Raw genomic sequence first — 23,804 nt, 5'->3', positions numbered from 1 at the left:
AACTAGATAGGAACCTCAGAATGGTGCAAGAGATATCTGTGAATTGTGCCACCTTTAATCTGACATGGCACTGAGTAGATGCATTCATAATCAAATTAATTATTTCAACAGGATTTAGTGGAGACTGCCATGTTAATGCTAAATGCATTACATGATGTTGGATGGTGAAATTTTACTTCAGTGAAAATATCCATGACTTGTGAATATTTGATCACAATGTCCACAAAGTAGTATTAATTGTTTATGTATCTGAGATTTTTTTGGAGGATGTACTTTGGAAGGAACTGAAGATAATTAACTAAATGCTATCCTGTTTTATTTCCTAATGCAGCTGAGTATTCAATAATAGCAATTTAACAATATGATGAAACAGCAACAGTTTAGTTGCAGCCTTGTATTGCATTCAAATCCAGTATTGCATTCAAACCCAAGCCTAGGCTTAGTCTCGGCGATCGTTTCGCCGAACACCTCCGCTCGGTCCGCAATAACTTACCTGATCCCCCGGTGGCTCAGCATTTCACCTCCCCCTCCCTTAAGGAATCTGTCCTTTCTGTCCTGGGCTGCCTCCATGGCCAAAGTGAGCACCACCGGAAATTGGAGGAGCAGCACCTCATATTTCGCTTGGGCAGTTTATACCCCAACGGCATGAACATTGATTTCTCCAATTTCCGGTAGCCTTTATTTTCTCCTCCCCTTCTCAGCTCTCCCTCAGCCCTCTGGCTGCTCCTCTTCCTTTCTTCTTCCCACCACCCTCCCCCATCCTACATCAGTCTGAAGAAGGGTTTTGGCCCGAAACGTTGTCCATTTCCTTCACCCGCTGAGTTTCTCCACACATTTGTTTACCTTCAATTTTCCAGCAACTGCAGTTCCTTCTTAAACATACAATTCTGGTCGCCATGTTGTCAAGACAAGGGTTGTTTTCTTTGGAACAAGATGCTCACTCTATCCATGCCCCTCATGATCTTGTTTCATTTCATTAATGCCACCCCTCAGCCTCTTACACTCCAAAGAGAAAGGCACCAGCCTATAACTCAAGCTTGCAAGCCCTGGTAACATCTTGGTGAATATCTCCTACACCCTTTCCAACTTAATGACATTTTCCTATAGCTGGGTGACCTGAACAGTGCATAGTAGTTTAGTTTAGAGATACAGCACGGAAACAGGCCCTTTGGCCAACCAAGTCCGTACCAACCAACGATCCCCGCACATTAACACGAGCCTACACACACTAAGGACAATTTACACTCATACCAAGTATACAAACCCAAGCTAATTAACCTACAAACCTGTATGTCTTTGGAGTGTGGGAAGAAACCGAAGATCTCGGAGAAAACCCATGCGGTCACGGATAGAACGTACAAATTCTGTACAGACTGCACCCTTAGTCTGGATCTAATCCAGGTCTCTGGTGCTGCAAGTGCGATGGCAGCAACTCTCGTGCTGCGTCACCGTGCCGCAAATGTACTTATATTCCAAGTGCCGTCTCAGTGACGACTTGCACAGCTGCAACAGGATGTTCCTACTTTTGTACTCAATACTCTTCCCAATGAAGGTAAGCATAAAAAATGGCTTCTTCACCACATTGTCTATACTTGCCACTTTCAGGGAACCATGCACCTGTACTTCCAGATCTCTGTTCTGCAACACTCTCCAGGGTTCTATTATTTACTGTGTAAGTCCTGCCCTGGTTTTACATATTATCACCTCAAACTTGTCAGTTTAATTCCATTTTGCATTCCTTGGCAAATTTTCCCAAATGATCTAGATCTTGTCGAAAACTTGTATCCTTCCTTACTGTCCACTAAATCTGTAGGAAAGAACTGCAGATGAAGAAGGGTCTTGACCCAAAACATCACCCATTCCTTCTCTAAGAGATGCTGCCTGTCACGTTGAGTTACTCCAGCATTTTGTGTCTATTTTCACTGTCTACTATATCAGGGCTGCCAACTCTCACGCTTTCGGCGTGAGACTTACGCCCTGGAGCAATTTCTCACGCCCTCACGCTCACGACCGAGTTCTCACGCTGAGTTCAGTCCCTGCGCAATTTGTCCCTTAGCGCCGCGTGCCAGGGATCTGTGCGGTCCGGGGAAGCGCATCAGTTGGCGGCTGTGAGTGACGTTGCGCTTCTTCTCTTGGTTGGATGTGCAGCCGCCGACTGCACATCCAACCAAGCAGCCGGAGATGGAACTAACCAGGTGAATCAGTTGTAAAACCTGGGGGGGTGTTTCGGAATGGCCATAAATTAAGTATAAATACGAGGAGTCCTCAGTAGTGTGTTTAGATCATTTGCAAACTGTTCCCAATGTGCAATATACGGGTTTTCGGCCCGTAACGCGAAAAACCGAGTTTTCTTTTTTCAATTCGTTTTTGCGGGGTCGGGGCAGGCGAGCCGACCTGAGAACTGCGGACAGTGGAGTGTCCCGGGCCGTCGGAGGCGTCTGAAGCGCCGCTGCCGCGAGAGTCTCTGTGCCGAAGGGACAGACTCTCAAAGGGAGGTGGAGTGAGAGAGAAGGAGACAGAGAGACAGTGGGGAGAGAGAGGGGAGAGACGGGGGGTGAGTGAACGGAGAGAGAGAAGAGGGAGAGGGGAAAGGGGGGAGAGTGAAGTGGGAGGGGGGGGGGGGAGAGGGGAGTGAGAGGGACGAAAGAGGGGTGGAGAGGGTAGGAGAGAATGGGAGAGGGGGGTGGTAAAAGAGAGAGGGGGGAGAGGGGGAAGGAGGGAAACGGGGGAAAGAGAGAGATGGGGGGAGAAAGAGACAGAGGAGAAAGAAAGAGGGGAGAGAGCCAGGGGAGAGTGAGGTGGGAGGGAGATATGGGGGAGAGAGGAGGAGAGAGAGAGAGGTGAGAGGAGAGAGAGGGGGGAGAGTGTGTGGAGAGGGAGATAGGGAGGGTGAAAGGGAGAGAGGGGGCAGAGAGATGGGGACGCGAGGGGGAGAGAGAGAAGAAAAAGAGGGGAGAGAGGGAGAGGGGGGGGAAAGGGGGAAAGGAGAGGAGACGAGAGAGAGGGGGGAGAGAGATTTGGGACGGGGAGAGAGGTGGGACGGAGAGAGGGGGGAGAGAGAGAGGGGGGGAGAGAGAGGGGGAGAGAGAAGAGGGAAGGGGAGAGAGTGAGAGGGGGAGACGGGAGAGAGGGGTGAGGAGAAACAGAGGGAGAGAGGAGAGAGAGAGGGGAAAGAGAGATGGAGGGGCGAGAGAGGGAGGTTGAGATGAGAGAGAGTGCATCCTGGAGGACAACCAGTGGCTGCTGGAAGTAAGTACCAAGCACTGGGTAGAAACGGTGGAAGAGTGTGGACTTCAAATGGGGGTGGTTGGAGAAAGCATCCTGCTTGCCTGCTAGATTTTCACTTACTGTAACTGCAGGAAAAATGTTCCCGATGTTGGGGGCGTTCAGAACCATGGGTCACAGTTTAAGAATGAAGGGGGGGGCCAATTAGGACTGAGATGAGAACAAACTTTCTTCACGCAGAGAGTTGTGAACCTGTGGAATTCTCGGCCAATTCACTGGATGTTTTCAAGAGAGAGTTACATTTAATTCTTGGGGCTAACAACATCAAGGGATATGGGGAAAAAACAGGAAAGAGGAACTGATGTTAGATGAATAGCCATGATCATATTGAATGGCAGTGCTGGCTCGAGGGCCGATGGCCTATTCCTACACCTATTTTCTATGTTTCTATGCTTGAGTATATGGCAATAAAACTCGATCACTTGATTTTGAATCATTCATGCATGGTGGAAGTATAATGTAGTCATAGAGTGATACAGTGTGAAAACATGCCCTTCGGCGCAACTTGCCCACACCCGCCAACATGTCCCAGCTATGCTACCTGCTTTTGGTCCATACCTCCAAACCTGTCCTATCCATGTATCAGTCTAACTTTTTCTTAAATGTTGGGATGGTCCCTGCCTCAACTACCTCCTCTGGCAGCTTGTTCCATACACCCATCACCCTTTGTGTGGATATAGTTACCTCTTAAAAATAATTCATACAAAAAACATTGAAATCATACTTCTATAGTGCACTAAAACATGATTTCAATACATCAAATTTCAAAAAGTTCCTACTCTTGGAGGGGGGACATCCTTCCACACCCTCTCCCCACTCAGTTGCTCCACTCCCTCACCGGGTACCCCCAAGGCCAGTGGTCAGTGATCGCTCAGCCTCCCCCCTTTCAAAAACGCTCCAATCCAATTTAAAGCATATATATTGTATTCAAGTGTAAGTTAAAAGACTCGCGCCCCCCCCCCCCCCCCCCCCCCCCCCCCCCCCCCCCGGGTCGCCATGCTCCCTCTGGCTTGGTCTCTCGCAATTTCTCACTCCCAACTCTCACCCAATGTTGGCAGCTCTGGCTATATTGTCATTCAAATCGTTAATCTATATAACAAGCAGCAGTGGACCAAGCACTAATCCCTACCCGAAACGTCGCCCATTTCTTTTCTCCAGAGATGCTGCCTCACCCGCTGAGTTACTCCAGCATTTTGTGTCTATCAACCCCGACAGCACTCCAATGGTCTCAGACTTCAATCAGAGAATAGTTCCTTTATAAGCCCCGAAATGTCACCTGTCCATTCCCTCCAGATGCTGACTGACCCACTGAGATACTCCGGCATTTTGTGTTTTGCTTCTTTATAGGTGCTCAGAGAGCAGGGCATCGATATTGCGAGTTTTTGTGGAAGAGGTGCTGTCACCTATCCTCACTGATTGTGGGTTAGAAAATTGAGGATTTAGTGACAGAGGAGGGAGCTGAATCCATGGTCCAGGAATTTGGAGAAGAGTTTGGATAGGATTATGATGTTGAAAACAGAGCTATAGTCAATAAATAAGAGCCTAACGGAGGAGTCCTTGTTGTTTAGGTGTTCCAGAAATGAGTTTAGGGACAGGGAAATGGTGTCTGATGTGGACCTGTTGCAATGGTAAACTTGGGATAAACATTGGGAAGATGTTCTGGCAAAGAAATCGGTTTATTTTAACAAAGCTAAATACTGATTTGCTATCTTTACTGTGGAGCCAATCTGGACGTTGTTGTTCCACCAGCATGCATTGCTTAGGTTTTGAATAAGCTAAAATAGAATTCCTGGTAGTTTGATTCAAATCATGAAAATAAGTGTTTCATGATTTATAGTATATCTGATTGAACAAAGTTATTTAACAAAGTAACAGCTGCAAGAGTTTATTTAACTGTTTTGTCATCTTTACATTTCAACTGGTAATGTGCTTTGTTTTAAGGGTATTTATCTCAATTATTTAAATAGATCAAATTAGGCATTGAATGGCTGAAGTTGTGTCATTGATAAAGATAAATTAAAAATTCTACATGATGCTATTTCAGCAAAAATATTAACTTGCTTAAATTATTATTTGAATGCTTTCGTTAAAATAGCAGATAGAAAGACATTTCAAAGAATGTATTAATATTTGTACCATATTGTAAATTCAAGGCGTGTTCCAAAGACTTCAAGTTCTGTGTATTTTCTGGCATTTGGGAATAATTCACTGTTGTTGCAGCAGTTTAAGTAATTTTTTGAATTGAATTGAATCCTTTATTTGTCATTCAGACCTTTCGGTCTGAACGAAATGTCGTTGCCTGCAGCCATACATGTAATAATAACAAAACACAATAAACACAAATTAACATCCACCACAGTGAGTTCACCAAACACCTCCTCACTGTGATGGAGGCAAAAGTCTTAGAGTTACTGTCTCTTCCCTCCTCTTCTCCCTCTGCGCCGAGGCGATACCCCACCGGGCGATGGTAAGTCAGTCCGCGGTTCAAGCTCCGCGGCCCGGGGGGTGGTCAAAGCTGCCCGCAGCTGTTGCAACGGGTGCTCCGGAAAACAGGCACCAGCCTGTGACCTGCGAGCTCCTGACATTGTCCTCCATTGGCCCGCGGCCGAGCCCCGGATCCAGGTCGCCGCCGCCTCAGCCGCCGTAGCACCGTCTCAGCCCCGCACCGGGCTGCCCCCACGGAAGCACCTTCCAGCCGGTAGCCGTGCCGGCCGCACGGCAGCGTCTCAGCCCCGCACCGGGCTGCCCACAAGTAACAGGATTAAGCTGCTTCAAATTTCCCCTTTTTGTGAAGTGCATGTTTTGTATTATGATATTCTGTACTTATTTCCTCCTAGTGACCAAACTCCATTAATATGTTGAGAATGTCAGTAATTATTATGGTTATTAAGCTGTGCATGATACCTTAAAGTTTGACTTTGTCTTTTATTTTTTGGTGAGGCAAATTGTAAACTATAGATTTTGTTTCTGTTTAGTTCATGTTACATAATTGAACTTAAAGGCCACTTTTTTTACATGTTGTCATTGTTGTCACCTCTACTGCTATTTTTTGGGTTGTTGACAAATTTGATATTACCCGAGTATTAATGGTTTAAAAAAAGATTGCTTGCATCATTTAAGTGTTTTTGTCCATCAGGAAAGAGTGCAAAGAAAATTTATGAAAATGTTGCCAGGTTTCGAGGGTAAAGGTTGAGCAGGTTAGGACGTTACTTCTTGGAGCATGGGTGACTGAGTGATGACTAGTAGTGTATAAAATCAAGAAGGGGCAGAGAAAAAGGTCTACTTAGTCTTTTTCCTCAGGGTTTAGGAATCAAAAACTAGAGCACGTAGGTTAAAGGTCACAGTGGAAAGATTTGAAAGAGACCTAAAGGGCAACTTATTCACAGAGAGTGGTGTGTATATGGAATGAGAAGCAAGAGAAAGTGGTTGAGGTAGATACAATAACAATATTTAAAAGGCATTTGGACAGTAACATGGATGTGAAAGGTTCAGGGAAATACGAGCTAGCTTTGATGGGCGGCATGGAATAGCCGGGCCGAAGGGCCTGTTTCCATGCCGCATGACTGATTCTATTTTTAATAGGTATATTCTACACTCGAACAATGTGGTATGCATTAATTTTCTAGTCATGCTATTCAGAATGCAAAAAAAAGTGAACTTCCAAACACTGGCCTGTCTGTAAAATGTAATTTTTTCATGTAACACACTTAAATATTATAGCAAGCCTTTTCATATTCAAATTAGGTCATTTTCCTTTCTGATTAGATTACCCGCTGCAAATTGAGCGAATAATAACTTGACCTAACTAAAAATAAACAAGGTGATAATGCTTTTCTGAAAGATCAGTTTAATAATTTATTTTTACTTAATTAAATGGCTACTTAGCATGTATTTTTGTACAGATATAGGTTGCACATTTGAAATTGTAAAGTAAAAGCAGAGGACCCATCAAGCAAGACTGGGATAGATTCTTGAATAATTTCACATGCTGCACACTATATGCAAGTCTAACCTGTGAAAATATAGTAGGTCGTCATTCCATTAGTGAGCTTCATGAGGCCTCTTTTTGTGGAATCATTTGACGTCAATAGACAATATGTGCAGGAGTTGGCCCTTCGGCCCTTCGAGCCAGCACCGCCATTCAGTGTGATCATGGCTGATCATCCACAATCAGTGCCCCGTTCCTGCCTTCTCCCCATATCCCCCGCAATCTTTAAGAGCCCTATCAAGCTCCCTCTGAGGCCGATAATTCCACAGATTCACAACTCTCTGTGTGAAAATGTGTTTCCTCATCTCTGTTCTAAATGCCTTACCCCTTATTCTTAAATTGTGTCCCCTGGTTCTGGACTCCCCCAACATCGGGAACATTTCCTGCCTCTAGCGTGTCCAAACCCTTAATAATCTTATGTTTCAATAAGATGCCCGCTCATCCTCCTAAATTCTGGAGTATACAAGCCCAGCCGCTCCATTCTCTCAGCATATGACAGTCCCACCATCCCGGGATTTAACCTTGTGAACCTATGCTGCACTCACTCAATAGCAAGAATGTCCTTCCTCAAATTCGGGGACCAAAACTGCACACAATACTCCAGGTGTGGTCTCACTAGGGCCCTGTACAAATGCCGAAGGACCTCTTTGCTCCTATGCTTAACCCCGCTTGTTATGAAGGCCAACATGCCAACATTTGCTTTCTTCACTGCCTGCTGTACCTGCATGCTTACTTTCATTGATTGATGAACAAGGATACCCAGATCCCATTGTACTTCCACTTTTCCTAACTTGACACCATTTAGATAATAACCTGCCTTCCAGTCTTTGCTACCAGCTTTGTTTCATCTTCAAATTTGCTAATGTTACTTTGAATCCCTTCATCTAAATCATTGATGTATATTGTAAATAGCTGCGGTGCCCCACTAGTCACTGCCTGCCATTCTGAAAGGGACCCATTAATTCCTACTCTTTGCTTCTTGTCTGCCAACCAATTTTCTATCCATGTCAGCACCCTACCCCCAATACCATGTGCCCTAATTTTGCCCACTAATCTGCTATGCGGGACCTTATCAAATGCTTTCTGAAAGTCCAGGTACACTGTATCCACTGGCTCTCACTTGTCCATTTTCCTAGTTACATCCGCAAGAAATTCCAGAAGATTAGTAAAGCATGATTTCCCCTTCGTAAATCTATGCTGACTTGGACCAATCCTGTTACTCTTTTCCAAATGTGCCGCTATTTCATCTTTTATGATTGACTCCAGCATCTTCCCCACCACCGATGTCGGGCTAACTGGTCTATAATTCCCTGTTTTCTCTCTCCCGCATTTCTTAAAAAGTGGGATAACATTATCTACCCTCCAATCCACAGGAACTGATCCTGAATCTATAGAACATTGGAAAATGAACACCAATGTGTCCACAATTTCTAGAGCCACTTCCTTAAGTACCCTGGGATGCAGACCATCAGGCCCTAGGGATTTATCAGCCTTCCGTCCCATCAGTCTACCCATCACCATTTCCTGCCTAATGTGGATTTCCTTCAGATCCTCCATCACCCCAGATCCTCTGACCACTAGTACATCAAGAAGATAATGCGTGTCCTCCTTAGTGAAAACAGATCCAAAGTACCTGTTCAACTCATCTGCCATTTCCTTGTTCCCCATAAAAAATTCACCTTTTTCAGTCTTCAAGAGTCCAACTTTGGTCTTAACTAATTTTTTCCTCTTCACGTACCTGAAGAAACTTTTACTATCCTCATTTATATTCTTGGCTAGCTTACCTTCGTACCTCATCTTTTCTCACCGTATTGACTTTTCGGTTATCTTCTGTTCCTCTTTAAACATTACCCAATCCTCTTGCTTCCTGCTCATCTTTGCTATGTTGTGCTTCTCTTGCCAACTCCCTGGTAAGCTCCAGTACAAGCTGCTCTACAAATCCATCACGGAGGTACTCCACAAACTCCCTTCCTTGGGGTCCAGTACCAACCTGATTTTCCCAGTCTACATGCAAGCTGAAATCTCCCATAACAACGTAGCATTACCTTTACGACATGCCAATTCTAACTCTTGATTCAACCTATATCCAGGCTACTGTTTGGGGGCCTGTAGATAAGAACCATTAGGGTATTTTTACCCTTACAGTTCCTATCCATACTGACACCATCTCCTGTTTCAATGTCACCCCTTGCAAGGGACTGAATTTCATTTCTCCAACAGAGCTACCCCACCCCTTCTGCCCACCTGTCTGTCTTTTCGAAAGGAGGTATACCCTTGAATATTCAGTTCCTAGCCCTGGCCCTCTTGCAGCCATGTCTCTGTAATTCCCACATCATACTTGCCAATTTCTAACTGAGCCTCAAGCTCGTCCACTTTATTTCTTATACTTTGCATATTCACATACAACACTTTGACTTCCACCTCCCCTCTCACACCGCTCACAATTGGCCCTGACCTTACTCTTTTATTCCTTCTTGAACTTTCCTTCCCATTAATTTGGGAGTCTTTTGTAACTTTTCCTGTACTCGCTTCCCCTTTAGCTCCATCTTTATACTCCCAATTTGTCAATACCCCCCCCTCCCCCCCCTTATTTAGTTTAAACCCACACGTGTAGCCCTAGCAAACCTGCCTGCCAGGTTTGCTCCCTCAGTGCAATGCATAAATAATATGAACTGCATCCATTTTTTATGTCTAAAAGTTTTGCAAAACATTATTCAATTTGTACTTTGCTTCTAGTCATAAAAACACAGTTTTTCTTTGCCCTTTTAGTTGCCTTTTCATTTTCTTCTCCCACCTGCAAATATGTATGTACATACTTCACTTCATGGTGTCCCACTCGCAGTTTACAACAGTATGAAGTTTTGCCTCAAGCTGAAATTCTGCCCTGCCTATCCAAGAACAAGTCATTAACATTATGGTATCGACTCCACTGAAAAGGAAACAAAAAATCAGATAGACCTGCTACAAGGTCCAATGTTCTGCTTCTGCCAAAAATGCATTGAGTGTTTTTGTGATTTGTTTGGCCATTGGTCATAGAGTTATAAAGCATGGGAACAGGTCAATCAGCCTAACATGCCAACCAGTGGGCACCCAGCTGTATACATCCTATCTTCCAACGCTCAGCATACAGCCTTCTATACCTAAACAATTCGAGTGCTAGCCTAGACACTTCTTCGCTAAACTAAAGCTATCTAATCAAAATAATCTAAAAAAGGATCCGTCGAAGGGTTCCAACCCAAAATGTTATATATTCACTCCCTCCACAGATGCTGCCTGATTCGCTGAGTTTCTTATGCACTTCGTATTTTGCAAAATAGTCAAATAGTTCAAATGCCCTATTTTCTGGAGAAACTCAGTGGGTGCAGCAGCATCTATGGAGCGAAGGAAATAGGCAACGTTTCGGGCCGAAACCCTTCTTCAGACCTGAACGTTTCGGCCCGAAACGTTGCCTATTTCCTTCGCTCCATAGATGCTGCTGCACCCGCTGAGTTTCTCCAGCTTTTTTGTGTACCTTCGATTTTCCAGCATCTGCAGTTCCTTCTTAAACACAATGCCCTATTTTCTGTTGTCTCCAGCAGTATTTTCAAAAGAAAATATATATATTTTTTATTGTGTTGTACAGTTTTGATGCATTAGTGTTTGTGGTTTAATGTACAGTGCTTAAAATATCTATTTGTTTCTGGTCTAATTTTAGCAAATAAATGTTTGATGTGAGCACTTAAGGTGTAGACAAGAGTGCAACACTTACATGCTAGAAATGCTAGAGCATCACACTTGTGCTACAATGGATCTTCTCGCCAGCTGGATATCATCAAGCCCTCAAATTATCAAATCAATATCATAGTTTACATGGTACTTGCAAAATGAACTATACTATTTAAGTTTAAGAAGGAACTACAGATGCTGGAAAATCGAAGGTAGACAAAAATGCTGGAGAAACTCAGCAGGTGAGGCAGCATCTATGGAGCGAAGGAAATAGGCGACGTTTCGGGTCGAGACCCTTCTTCAGACTCCTCACCTTCCACCCTACCAAAAAAAACTAAACAAAAAAAACCATATGTGATATGTTTATGAGTTCAGAGGCCTGATGGTAAAAACTATTTTTAAGTCTGGTGGTACGTGCAGCCATGCTCCTGTATCAATACACAATAGGTGCAGGAGTAGGCCATTTGGCCCTTCGAGCCAGCACCGCCATTCAATGTGATCATGGCTGATCATCCCCAATCAGCCTTCTGATTGTTCCTGCCTTCTCCTAATATCCCCTGACTCCGCTATTTTTAAGAGCCCGATCTAGCTCTCTCTTGAAAGCATCCAGAGAACCTGTCTCAACCGCCCTCTGAGGCAGAGAATTCCACACACTCACCACTCTGTGAGAAAAAGTGTTTCCTCGTCTCCGTTCTAAATGGCTTGCTCCTTATTCTTAAACTGTGGCCCCTGGTTCTGGACTCCCTCAACATTGGGAACATGTTTCCTGCCTCTAGCGTATCCAAGCCCTTAACAATCTTATATGTTTCAATGAGATAACCTCTCATCCTTCTAAACTCCAGAGTGTACAAGCCCAGCTGCTCCATTCTCTCAGCATATGACAGTCCCGCCATCCCGGGAATTAACCTTGTAAACCTACGCTGCACTCCGTCAATAGCAAGAATGCCCTTCCTCAAATTAGGGGACCAAAACTGCACACAATACTCCAGTTGTAGTCTCACTAGGGCTTTGTACAACTGTAGAAGGACCTCTTTGCTCCTATATTCGATTCCTCTTGTTATAAAGGCCAACATGCCATTCGCTTTCTTCACTGCCTGCTGTACGTTCATGCTTATTTTCATAGACTAATGTACAAGGACCCCCAGCTCCCGTTGTACTTCCCCTTTTCCCAATTTGACTCCATTTAGATAGTAATCTGCCTTCCTGTTTTTGCTACAAAAGTGGATAACCTCACATTTATCCGCATTAAACTTCATCTGCCATGCATCTGCCCACTCCCCCAACTTGTCCAAGTCGCCCTGCATTCTCATAGCATCCTCCTCACAGTTCACACTGCCACCCAGCTTTGTGTCATCTGCAAATTTGCTAATGTTACTTTGAATCCCTTCATCCAAATCATTGATGAACATTGTAAATAGCGGCGGTCCCAGCACCGAGCCTTGCAGTACCCCACTAGTCACTGCCTGCCATTCTGAAAGGGACCCGTTAATCCCGACTCTTTGTTTCCTGTCTGCCAACCACTTCTCTATCCGTGTCAGCACTCTACACCCAATATCATGTGCCCTAATTTTGCCCACTAATCTGCTATGTGGGACCTTATCAAATGCTTTCTGGAAGTCCAGGTACACTACATCCACCGACTCTCCCTTGTCCATTTTCCTAGTTACATCCTCAAAAAATTGCAGAAGATTAGTCAAGCATGATTTCCCCTTTCAAAACCCATGCTGACTCGGACCGATCCTGTTACTGCTATCCATATGTGCGGCTATTTCATCTTTTATAATTGACTCCAGCACCTTTCCCACCACTGATGTCAGGATAACTATAATTCCCTGTTTTCTCTCTCCTGCCTTTCTAAAAAAGTGGGATAACATTAGCTACCCTCCAATCCACAGGAACTGATCCTGAGTCTATAGAACATTGGAAAATTATCACCAATACATCCACAATATCTAGAGCCACTTCCTTAAGTACCCTATTTCTAGAGCCACTTCCTTAAGTACCTTCATTGTTGTATGTGACATACAACAGATGTCACATACAACAGATAATCCTCTGACATTTTTGCCACTTCCAACGGGAACCAACAACTGGCCACATCCTCCCATCTCCACCCCTTTTGGCTTTCCGCAGAGACCGCTCCCTCTGTAACTCCTTGGTCAATTTGTCCCTTCCCACCCAAACCACCCCCTCCCCTGGTACTTTCCCTTACACCCGCAGGAAATGCTACACTTGTTGCTTTACCTCCCCCCTTGACTCCATCCAGGGACCCAAGCAGTCTTTCCAGGTGAGGCAGAGGTTCACTTGCATCTCCTCCAACCTCACCTATTGCATCCGCTGTTCTAGGTGTCAACTGCTCTACATCGGTGAGACCAAGCACAGGCTTGCCGATCGCTTTGCCCAACACCTCCGCTGAGCTCACAATAACCAACCTGATCTCACGGTAACTCAGCACTTCAATTCCCCCTCCCATTCCGAATCCGACCTTTCTGTCCTTGGTCTCCTCCAAGGCCAGAGTGAGTCCCACCGCATATTGGAGGAGCAGCACCTCATATTTTGCTTGGGTAGTTTACAGAGGTATGAACATTGACTTCTCCAATTTCAGGTGGTCCTTGCTTTGTCCCTTCTTCCCCTCCCCTTCCCAGCTCTCCCACAGCCTACTGTCTCTGCCTCTTACTTTCTTCTTCCCTCCTCCTCCCTCCCCCCCCCCCACATCAGTCTGAAGAAGGGTCTTGACCCGTAACGTTACCTATTCCTTCGCTCCATAGATGCTGCCTCACCCGCTGAGTTTCTCCAGCATTTTTGTCTTCCTTCGATTTTTCCAGCATCTGTAGTTCTTTCTTAAATAAATAGTTCAATAACTAGTTGTTTTCAATATTAATCATCATTGAATTGGAAATGATTGAGATAATTGCGAAAGGCACGAACATTACAGGTCTGTGTATACAATCACTAATTGTTTGTTTTCTGGAGATATTTACTTTTCCTAATAGAAAATATATAATTTTATATTCATAATTACCTATTTACATACAGCAACTGGCTATTTCAATGATTAACCAATTCCTCTTCATTGTTCAATAATAAAGATATACTCATCAGAAACGAATGAAAATTAAGATTAACAGGAAAAAGCAATATTTTATCATCGATGCACTCAATTGACTTTATCAATTCACTGAATTGCCAATATGAGCATTTATCATTTATGAATTGCCAATATGAGCATTTATCATTTATGAATTGCCAATATGAGCATTTATCATTTATGAATTGCCAATATGAGCATTTATCATTTATGAATTGCCAATATGAGCATTTATCATTTATGAATTGCCAATATGAGCATTTTCATGGTGGAATATTCTCATTCTGCAATCATAAAACACTTTCAAGCCACGTTCTATTTTTCCTTCACCGTGAACCACAACTGTGCTACAATCTTAAAGGAAGTTCGAATAGGGAAGTTTTGGTGAATTTTTTTTTTTTTTTAGTATTTTGGAAAATGTAACTAACAAAATGTGGTCAGCTTATAAATTATAAAATAAATAATGATGAAATTTAACAGATAATTACAACAGAATTATTTTTATCCTACAGTGATTGTGCCGTAAGAGTGAGGTCCTGTGATATCCTCCAGTCTACATATTCCCATTATGTAGATAACAAATGCTAATTTTATGCTAGCTTTTGAAAATTATGGTCTATTTATATTAAGCACCCATTCCAGCCTTGAAATTAACATTTCCCAAAATGATCTTGGACGTGCTAAATATGATGAAAGATTAATCTTTACAATAGTTAGGAATCCAGGTTCCAGTTGAATAACATTGCCATAACTCGTGCCACCCAATTTTCCTAGTTTCTAATTTTACAAACATACATGTAAAATAAGTTGAGGTACATAATGGAGCTACCATGTCTGCAAGAGAATATGGAAATTCAAAGTTTCAATTACCATTAAGATTAAAATAAGCATACATGTTCAAGGGCTTTAAAGTCATATATGTGATCAAGTCTTTCTCCGTTACACGAATGGTTAAATGCTCACTCCAGTTTAGTTGGTCTTCTGACGAGAAGCTACAAAGGCATTTGTGAGACTCTGGTCACTTTTTTGTTTATGTGAAGCACCTTCTGCTAGGGGTACGTTTTAAACATAACCATTACTGGTTGTGTCTTAGCATGGATTCCCAAAGGCTTAGACTAATATTATTCAAAAATTGATTGCAAAAGTAGGTCAGAGGCTTCAATTTAATGAGCCTGAATCCTTTGGGCATATCATATTGCAAAATCTTCATCCTCTCCCTATTTCCCATATCCCACAACCTAGCTATGTTGATGTATTTATACCCATAAGAAAAAATAATTGAATTGGAGTATTGCTTTCTGACCTGGTGTATTATGACCATCATCAGTGGGGTCTGGCAAGAGAAACTATACAATTTCTTTATACTAATTATTTATATGTAGTACATTCACTGGCTTTGATTGTTGGTCTGTCAGATAAAATGATTTGACAACACATTACAAGTTTTTTTTGGGGGGATTTCTTTAGGCTCAGAAACATGTCTAAATGACCTGTTAGTAATATTGATGAGAGTTATAAATTGTATTTGGAAATTTGTAGCAGTTTTAACTAGAAAGACATTAATCACATTGTGTTTTCATCATTTTTGAACATGTTTAGTTTATTTTTTCCAACTGGAAAATTATTGTTTTCTGCATCCTTTACTGTTGGGATGGTAGGAAATGCCTTTTCTGGTTTGTCAACCCTTCAATTTAGAATGAAGTTTTAAAGTGGTCATTTTTTTATCATCTAAAATGTTATGCAGTTGTAATGTTCACTTTAACTATGTTAAGCATCCTACTTGGAAACAAATTTAAGCAGCAGGGATTCGAGACTCAACATTTGTTCACAAATAATAAATAGAAATGTTTTGCTGACTTGTCTATCTCCACCTCTGTTTTTCAGTTGGGCATCCTTTCCTGAATCAGAATCTGGCTGACAAAGGTAAGCTCTCATTTTCACTGCAATACGAATGCTGTTTTGTAAATGTTTTACGGTATTTGTGTTTTTACGTCAACGAAAGAAACTAAAACATGTTACATTTCTTTATTTTCTTTGGCAATGATCAACAATTTCAAAGGTTAGCCCAGTGTTCTGAGAAATATAAATTATGCATGTGTAAATCGGTAATTATTCTCTCAAATCTTTGTAATGAGTAATAACCTGTATTGAACAGTGTCAATGTGCCTGGAACAATAATAGCTAATGTGGTGATAGCATCCAAATTGAATCAATTTGCCTGAGAGCCAGTTTAAATCTGGTAATAGAATCACTTTGTCTGAAGTGAGGTTTTTTTTGTACGTTTGATTTTTTTTTTTTTACTTGCACAGTGTATACATTTTGGAATTCGACTAAAATGAGCTTAGAAAATCTTGTGGATTTCTACATCTGCTGGAGATAAATCTTGCTAAAACCATTTGTGGTGTGCAGATGGTGCTAATCCAGCTATTCAATAGCTGGATCCTTCATTAGAGACCCTTCCCTTGACTGGCTGGCATCAGTTAAGGCTTAGAAACAAAGAACTGCAGATGCTGGGTAATACACCACGACCCAGTGCTAGAGTAACTCAGCAGGTCAGGCAGCATCTCTGGAGAACATGAGTAGGTGACGTTTTGGATCGAGAGATTCTGAAAAAGGGTCTTGACCCAAAATGTCACCTATCCATGTTCTCCAGAGATGCTGTCTGACCTGCTGAGTTACTCCAGCAGTTTGTGTCATCAGTTAAAGCTTAAATGTACCACCTTAAAGTGAAGGTTTATCATTGGAGCAAATGTTGGCGGATGTTCTACAGTGGAAGCTGACATATGAAACTGTGAAGCAGGCCACAAAGAACAGCTTCATTGTTTATATACATGGAACTACAGACCTTGGCTGAGGTGGTGGAGGGGAGATATCCTGAATTCATAGAGACCTTGAGAGTCTCCAGACAGAAGATCAGAAAGCAGAATTTGGTACAAAGCAAAGAGTCTGGGCCGAGAATCTAGATATTATTATATCTGTGCATATAAAGTCGGTCACTTTTTGGGTGGCTAAGATCAGCGAATGCTATATCCTAACAACGGCACTTCTGCCTTCAGTCACCGCGTAATTCGTCATACTCCCAATATTCGCCTACCAACAGTCTCTCTCATGACTAGCATGGATGTATCTTCCCCTCTCACCTTAAACCTGTGTCCTCTGGCTCTTGAAAATCAAAATTTGCAGATTTGTTTTTCCACAATTCTGCCTGCAATTTATTTTGTGCTCCAGATTCCAGCATCTGTAGTCTCTTGTGTACCTGATGACCTTTCATTTTTTACTTTATCATTAATCCTACCATTCCTGCAATCGCAGTCATAGTTATAGAATCATACAGCACATAAAACAAACTCATTGGCCCAATTCATTGATAACGAACAAAATGGCGCATCCAAACTCGTTCCGTTTGGCCTTTATCCCTTAAACCTTTTCCGGTCCATGCATCCGTCCATCTTTTAAATGTTGTTAATGCACCTGCCTCAACTAATTCCTCTGGCAGGCTGTTCCATATTTCCACCACCCTCTATGTTCAATATGTTACTCCTCGGGTTCCGATTAAATCTTTCCCATCTTCCTTTAAACCTATGCCCTCGTGTTCCAGATTTCCCTATGCTGAGAAAAAGACTGCTTATGTCTCTTTTTTTTTTTACGGAAGGAAAACTTTTTTTTCTCTGTCAATCTGTATAATGTTAAACTGAAATGGCAGAACATGAGAGTTTGAGGCCCAAAGACTTTCTGACAGAGGAAATCATGATGCACGAATAGGAAAGAGATCCCGCATTTCACAGAGAGTTGGAAGCCCTTCAGATGCTCCAGGGACAATGGGAAGAATTAACAAGAGGGAGGGGATGATAGGCATTAAGAACATGGATATAAAGGCAAAATGTTGCAGATACTCAAAGCATAAAATGGAAACAGAAAATGCTGGACATTTTCACCATCTACAGATCAAACACAGACTTTGTTTTGTGTTGATGACATTCCATCGGAATGTAAAATAAGTTTTGCAATTTTAATTTTAAGTTCCACAAAGAAGAGGGAGGTGCATAAATCACATAAGAGAAGTCTATGATTGAGTGGACACTAGGAAAAATGGAATATCATAAGTGTTGGTGGTGATGCCAGCTCAATGAGGGTAAAAGATTGTGAATGGCCCCAACAGCAAAATATTGTGGGCAATCTTGCCTCTTTCCTGCAGGAGAAGATGGCACATGATTACACCACATATTTTACATCCCATGGAGGGGTGATTACACTGACCTTTGAAAAAAGGCATTGTTGAAGACATACCCATTGGTGATGCTGAAGCAAAGTGCGATGAAACAGCTCTATATCTAGTCATCTTCCTCTTTTCCCACACATCACATAAGCTAATACTCAAAAGATACAGATGGTATTTCTTACTTCTCCCTTCTAATATCGGCAAAAACTATTTTTCTTATCCGGTACTGTAAAGCGGTACGGTGAAGAGATATGTGTGAAAAGGTGCTGTCACTCAAACTTGTATTCAAAGTGGCCAGCTCAGAGCAAAATGTGGAAATTATGTATAGCCTAAGATTTAAACCAAATCACAAACAGAACAGACCTGGATCAAGAGGATTGAGAGAACACCAGTTCACTAGACGGTGAGATCACACACCAGTCCTGCTGCTGAAGAATCGGATGAGAACTTTGGGGTAGGTTACACAAATTAGTCTAAACAGCCATGTTGGTGCATTGGAAAATTTGCTGGCCAACTTGCTCAATGAGGAGCATGGAAGAACCCAGCAGCAACTTGGCTTGAGACTGCACAGAACTTATAGCACATATTGCTTGTGTCAGATGCTGTGATTAGAAGCTGTTGCTTTCAGTGTATAAATCTAGACTGCTGCATTTGTGTCTCTGGATACCAAAGGGTGTATGCCATTGCATCACTGCGGTTCATTAATCTGTTTTCCAGCAAATCAGTTGAAGTGCCAAAGAGCCACCCAAAGAGAATAGCAATGACCTCATGGAATACATACTCCTATCTAGTCTCAGGATGACATAATTCTCGTGCCCTTGCTGTTGCCTACCACCCAGCTAGTTTTGTTTTCAAACTTAAATGATGCAGCATTGAGATCCAGGGCTTCAGGAGGGACTTTCATAAAGGCCATTTGCCAGTTTCTTAAGTGATTGTTGAATGACAAGAGAAGTACCACCGGAATTCTGGAATGGATGCAGAGGCATTGAAGCAAAAAGGGAATGCCCAACGGCAAGGGATTGATTCATGCATGCATCATGTAATAATTGGAATGTGCAATTTCTGGTGTTTTCGATTTAAAAAAAAAAAAAAAAAAAAAAAAATGTTTTTGTCCAAAAGTAGAAGGAGTGATAGTAATAGGAAGGAGGTTATGAGGTGGAAAGGAATTAGCGAAGGGGCATCTTTAGCTCAAAGGGTATATCTAAATTACCCCCCCCCTTCCCTTCCCCCCCTTTCCCTCCCAATTACTAATCCTAATTAAATTTCCTCCTTTTAGAGTCTTGCCTGATAGGGAGGGAGGGGCTGTGGCCTTATTCTATTGATATAGATTTTGTGCCGGTGTCTCTATGAGTTGGACTTGAACTCTCAAACTTCTGACTCAAAGAGTGTTGTGCTGTGGTTGATACTGTTGAAATTTCTGAAGAAGGTGAAAAAAATAATATGAATAACGTCTAATAAGGAAGGTCTTTTGAGTAGGAGATGGTGTGGGAGGAGTTTGAAGAGGGAATTGCAAAGCATATGACTTGGATGCTTTGAAGAAAAGCCACTTGACATATAATAACGTGTTTAGCACAAACGTCACAGCCACTTACAAATTAATACAGCTGCATGAAGATGCTTCTGTTGTTTTCCCCGGTTAGCTTGTTCCCTCCTGCTTGGAGTGTAATCATATTGCATTCACTATATATTCAAACAAAACAGCTAAGAATCACGATTTGGATAACACTAAATCTGAATAATGAGCCAGAGGCACCCCACCATGTATAATCAGTGGTACACAAAAATCTGTGGTATAATCAGTGGTTTGGCAAACATTAGATAATATGGAGTGAAACTTTGAATCCTAGAGAATTGGAGCATGGAAGCACATTCACCCTATTAAGCACTCGTATACGTTTCTACTTTTATTCAATTTTTTAAAGTTCTCCCCATGTTCCTTTTAACTCTTCCCAGATTTTACTACCACTTATCTACGCACCTGGGGCAATTTACAGTGACCAATTGATCTACCATACTGCATGTCTTTGGGATGTGGAAGGGAACTGGAACATCTAATTTTGTTGCAGTGAATGCTAACACATTGGAATGCATTGCGTGGAGGGATATTGATAATGGATTCAATGAGAATCTTCAAAACTGAATTTGATAAAAATGTATAGAAAATATTGCAGAGATATGGGGCTAATGGATGGAGTGGGATGCACTGGATTGCTCTTCAGAAGAGCAGGCATAGATTCAAAGAGCTGAATGTCTTATTTCTGTGCTGTCATACATCATAATACATCTTTAAGCATTACCCCCAAAACTATATAATGGGCTTCAGTCCTAGACCATAGGATTTGTAGACTCTTGCAAAAGCTCGCAATAGTGAGCAATACCACCTCTGCCATCTGAAGGGCAATGTATCTGGTGATGCAGTAAAATACCTCCCTCGGTTAAGTGATGGAGCTCTGACTTGACAGCCTTGTGGCCACCAGGTGAGAATCAAAGCAAATTGAACAAGCTGTTACAGATACATGGTTTAATCTTTGAATGTACAACACTGTGCTATATTTTCCTGAGGTTCTTCTTGTTAATTAATCTCAGAGACTTCCTGGAGAGCTGGCTACTACATCAGTTTTTCTGTAGTCCTGCTGACATTTTCCAGATGATAAATCCTTTCCACAAAATGTTGTAGCAGAGGTTTAAAAAAAAAAAGTGGGATATACTATTGTTATTTTAATTTGGACGAAAGCCATGAAATCTCTTGTTTTTAAGGAATAAGTTATTTACTATCTGGTCATTAACTTTAATGTTGACCAGATCCTTTACTAAAAATAACTCTAACATTAAAAAAAAACGTTTACATTGCTGTTGACACATTTTTCACGTATTATGTAGCCCAATTAAATACAGAGCTACACTTGGAAATGAAGAATTAAACCATCGGCTCCAATTAATGCTCTTAATTGTAACAGACATGTACAAGATCATGGGAGGAATAGATAGGGTAAATGTACTTCGTATGTTACCCAGAGTAGGGGAATCAAGAACCCGAGGACATGGGTTTAAGGTGAGCGGGGGGGGGGGGGGGGGGGGAAGTGGGAGGGGGAGGGGGCGGCATTTAATAGGATCCTGAGGGGCCTGGAGGGACAGGTTTAGAGGGACATATGGGCTAAATGTAGGCAGGTGGGTCTAGTGTAGATGGGGCATGTTGGTCGGCGTAGGTAAGTTGGGTTGAAGGGCCTGTTTCCATGGTGTATGACTCTATGACCCTGTTATTGAACAGGAGACAAACTAAATCCATGTGATGGCCTGTAATCAAAGGAGAGGGTTGAAGACATACAATCAGTGTTCTGCTCTATTACACCAGAAATCATATACATAATTGATCTTGCTGTATTGAGTTGTGAGTACTTGGGGACCAGCGTTTACAAGAAAATTGTTTTACTGAATATTCACTTTTTTGTATCCTGCTTGATAATTTGATTTAGAAATGTCTACCAATGAACAAAGTTAGCCATCTGTTCAGTTCTGATGTTTGGCTTTGAGTCAGAATCTTGTCTGAACTTTGCTAAGGTGACTCAAGCCGGCTTGGTACTTGGTATCTTTATTTATTTGGAAATAAAAACAAATTTCAAGAAGAGAGTTGGGTAATCTCCAGTAACAATAGCTAATATTGGCAAATCTCCATCAGTAACTGGTAAACTTGTTTTAGGTTTTAACTGTCCATCTGCATTGATTAAAAATTCAAACATTAATATTTATTTGAAACTGAAAAATTCTTGAATAGATCATGATTGCCTTCCCAGCATTTGGGCTTAAAAATGTTCAATTTCATAATGGAAATGTTTGTATTTATAGATCCTGGGAACATATTTAAGCAGATGGGCAGTTAGAAATCTAACAATATTTGAGATCTTCATTGAATCTGAAAGATTTAGCATGGAAACAGGCTTTTCGGCCCACCATGTCAATAAATGATCACCTGTTTACACCTGTTGGTTCATGTCCCACCGAACATATTTTCAGATACCCCGACACCTCACGCTCTTCGTCTCCTTCATGACTTCCGTTTTCCAGGCCCCCACTCCCTCATCTTCACTATGGATGTCCAGTCACTCTACACCTCCATCCCCCACCAGGAGGGCCTTAAAGCCTTCCGTTTCTTCCACGACCGCAGAACCAACCAATCCCCATCTACTAATATTCCCCTCCGCCTGGTCCTTACCCTCAACAACTTTTCCTCTCATTTCCTCCAAATCCAAGGCGTTGCTATGGGCACGCTAATGGGCCCCAGCTATGCCTGCCTCTTTGTAAGGTATGCCGAACAATCCTTGTTCGAGGCATACTGTGGGCCTATCCCTGAACTCTACCTCTGCTACATTGATGACTGCATTCTTGCTACCTCCTGCACCCATGCAGAACTCACTGACTTCATCCATTTCACCACTAACTTCCATCTGGCACTCAAATTCACCTGGACCATATCCGACATCTCCCTACTGTTTGTAGACCTCACCATCTCCATCGCAGGTAACAGACTACTGAGCGACATCTACTGTAAACCCATTGACTCCCATGGCTATCTGGACTACACTTCTCAGTGCCCACCCTGCTTCCTGTAAGGACTATCCCCTACTCCCAATTCCTCCATCGATACCGCATCTGCACCCAAAATGAGGTGTTCTAGACCAGGGCATCGGAGATGTCCTCATTCTTTAGGAAACGGGGGGTTCCCCTCTTCTATTATAGATGAAGCTCACCAGGGTCTTCTCTATATCCCGCAGCTCTGCTCCCACTCCCCATTCCCCTACTCGTAACAAGGACAGAGTCCCCCTTGTCCTCACCTTCCACCCTACCAGCCGACGAATACAACATATAATCCTCCAACATTTTCGCCACCGTTAACGGGATCCCACCACTGGCCACATCTTCCCATCTCCTCCCCTTTCTGCTTTCTGCAGAGACCATTCCCTCCCTAAACCTTGGTCAATTCGTCCTTTCCCACCCAAACAACCCCCTCCCTGGGTACTTTCCCTTGCAACCGCAGGTAATGCTACACTTGCCGCTTTACCCTCCCCCTGGACTCCATCCAAGGACCCAAGCCGTCTTTCCAGATGAGGCAGAGGGTCACCTGCACCTCCTCCAACCTCATCTACTGCATTCGCTGTTCCAGGTGTCAACTTCTCTACATCGGTGAGACCAAGCACAGGCTTGGCGATTGCTTCGCCCAACACCTCCACTCAGTTCGTAATAACCAACCTGATCTCCCAGTGGCTCAGCACTTCAACTCCCCCTCCCATTCCAAATCCGACCTTTCTGTCCTGGGCCTCCGCCATTGCCAGAGTGAGGCCCAGCGCAAATTGGAGGAACAGCACTTCATATTTCACTTGGGTAGTTTACACCCCAGCGTGTTGAACATTGACGTCTCCAATGTCAGGATGTCCTTGCTTTCTCCCTCCTTCCCCTCCCCTCCCCAGCTCTCCCACAGCCTACTGTCTCCACCTCTTCCTTTTTCCCGCCCCCCCCCCTCCCCC

At 42.8% G+C, this 23,804-nt stretch overlaps 1 protein-coding gene across 4 annotated transcripts in view; it reads left to right on the top strand.

Annotated features, from left to right (window-relative positions):
* rtn1 (reticulon 1) overlaps window positions 1–23,804 on the top strand; it is a 134,115-nt gene that overhangs the window by 28,902 nt on the left and 81,409 nt on the right. For 3 of the 4 annotated variants that reach the window (XM_033027392.1, XM_033027393.1, XM_033027391.1), the window contains exon 2: window positions 15,951–15,989. The exons of the other annotated variant lie outside the window; for it this stretch is intronic. In XM_033027392.1, coding sequence (XP_032883283.1) covers window positions 15,951–15,989 — 39 coding nt within the window. The remainder of the gene's footprint in view (window positions 1–15,950; window positions 15,990–23,804) is intronic. 4 annotated transcript variants of the gene reach the window in all.

This window comes from Amblyraja radiata, chromosome 9 (assembly GCF_010909765.2).
Source record: "Amblyraja radiata isolate CabotCenter1 chromosome 9, sAmbRad1.1.pri, whole genome shotgun sequence".
NCBI lineage: Eukaryota > Metazoa > Chordata > Chondrichthyes > Rajiformes > Rajidae > Amblyraja > Amblyraja radiata.
The sequence above is the reverse complement of the archived record's forward strand: the minus strand, read 5'-3'. Positions and strand labels throughout refer to the sequence as shown.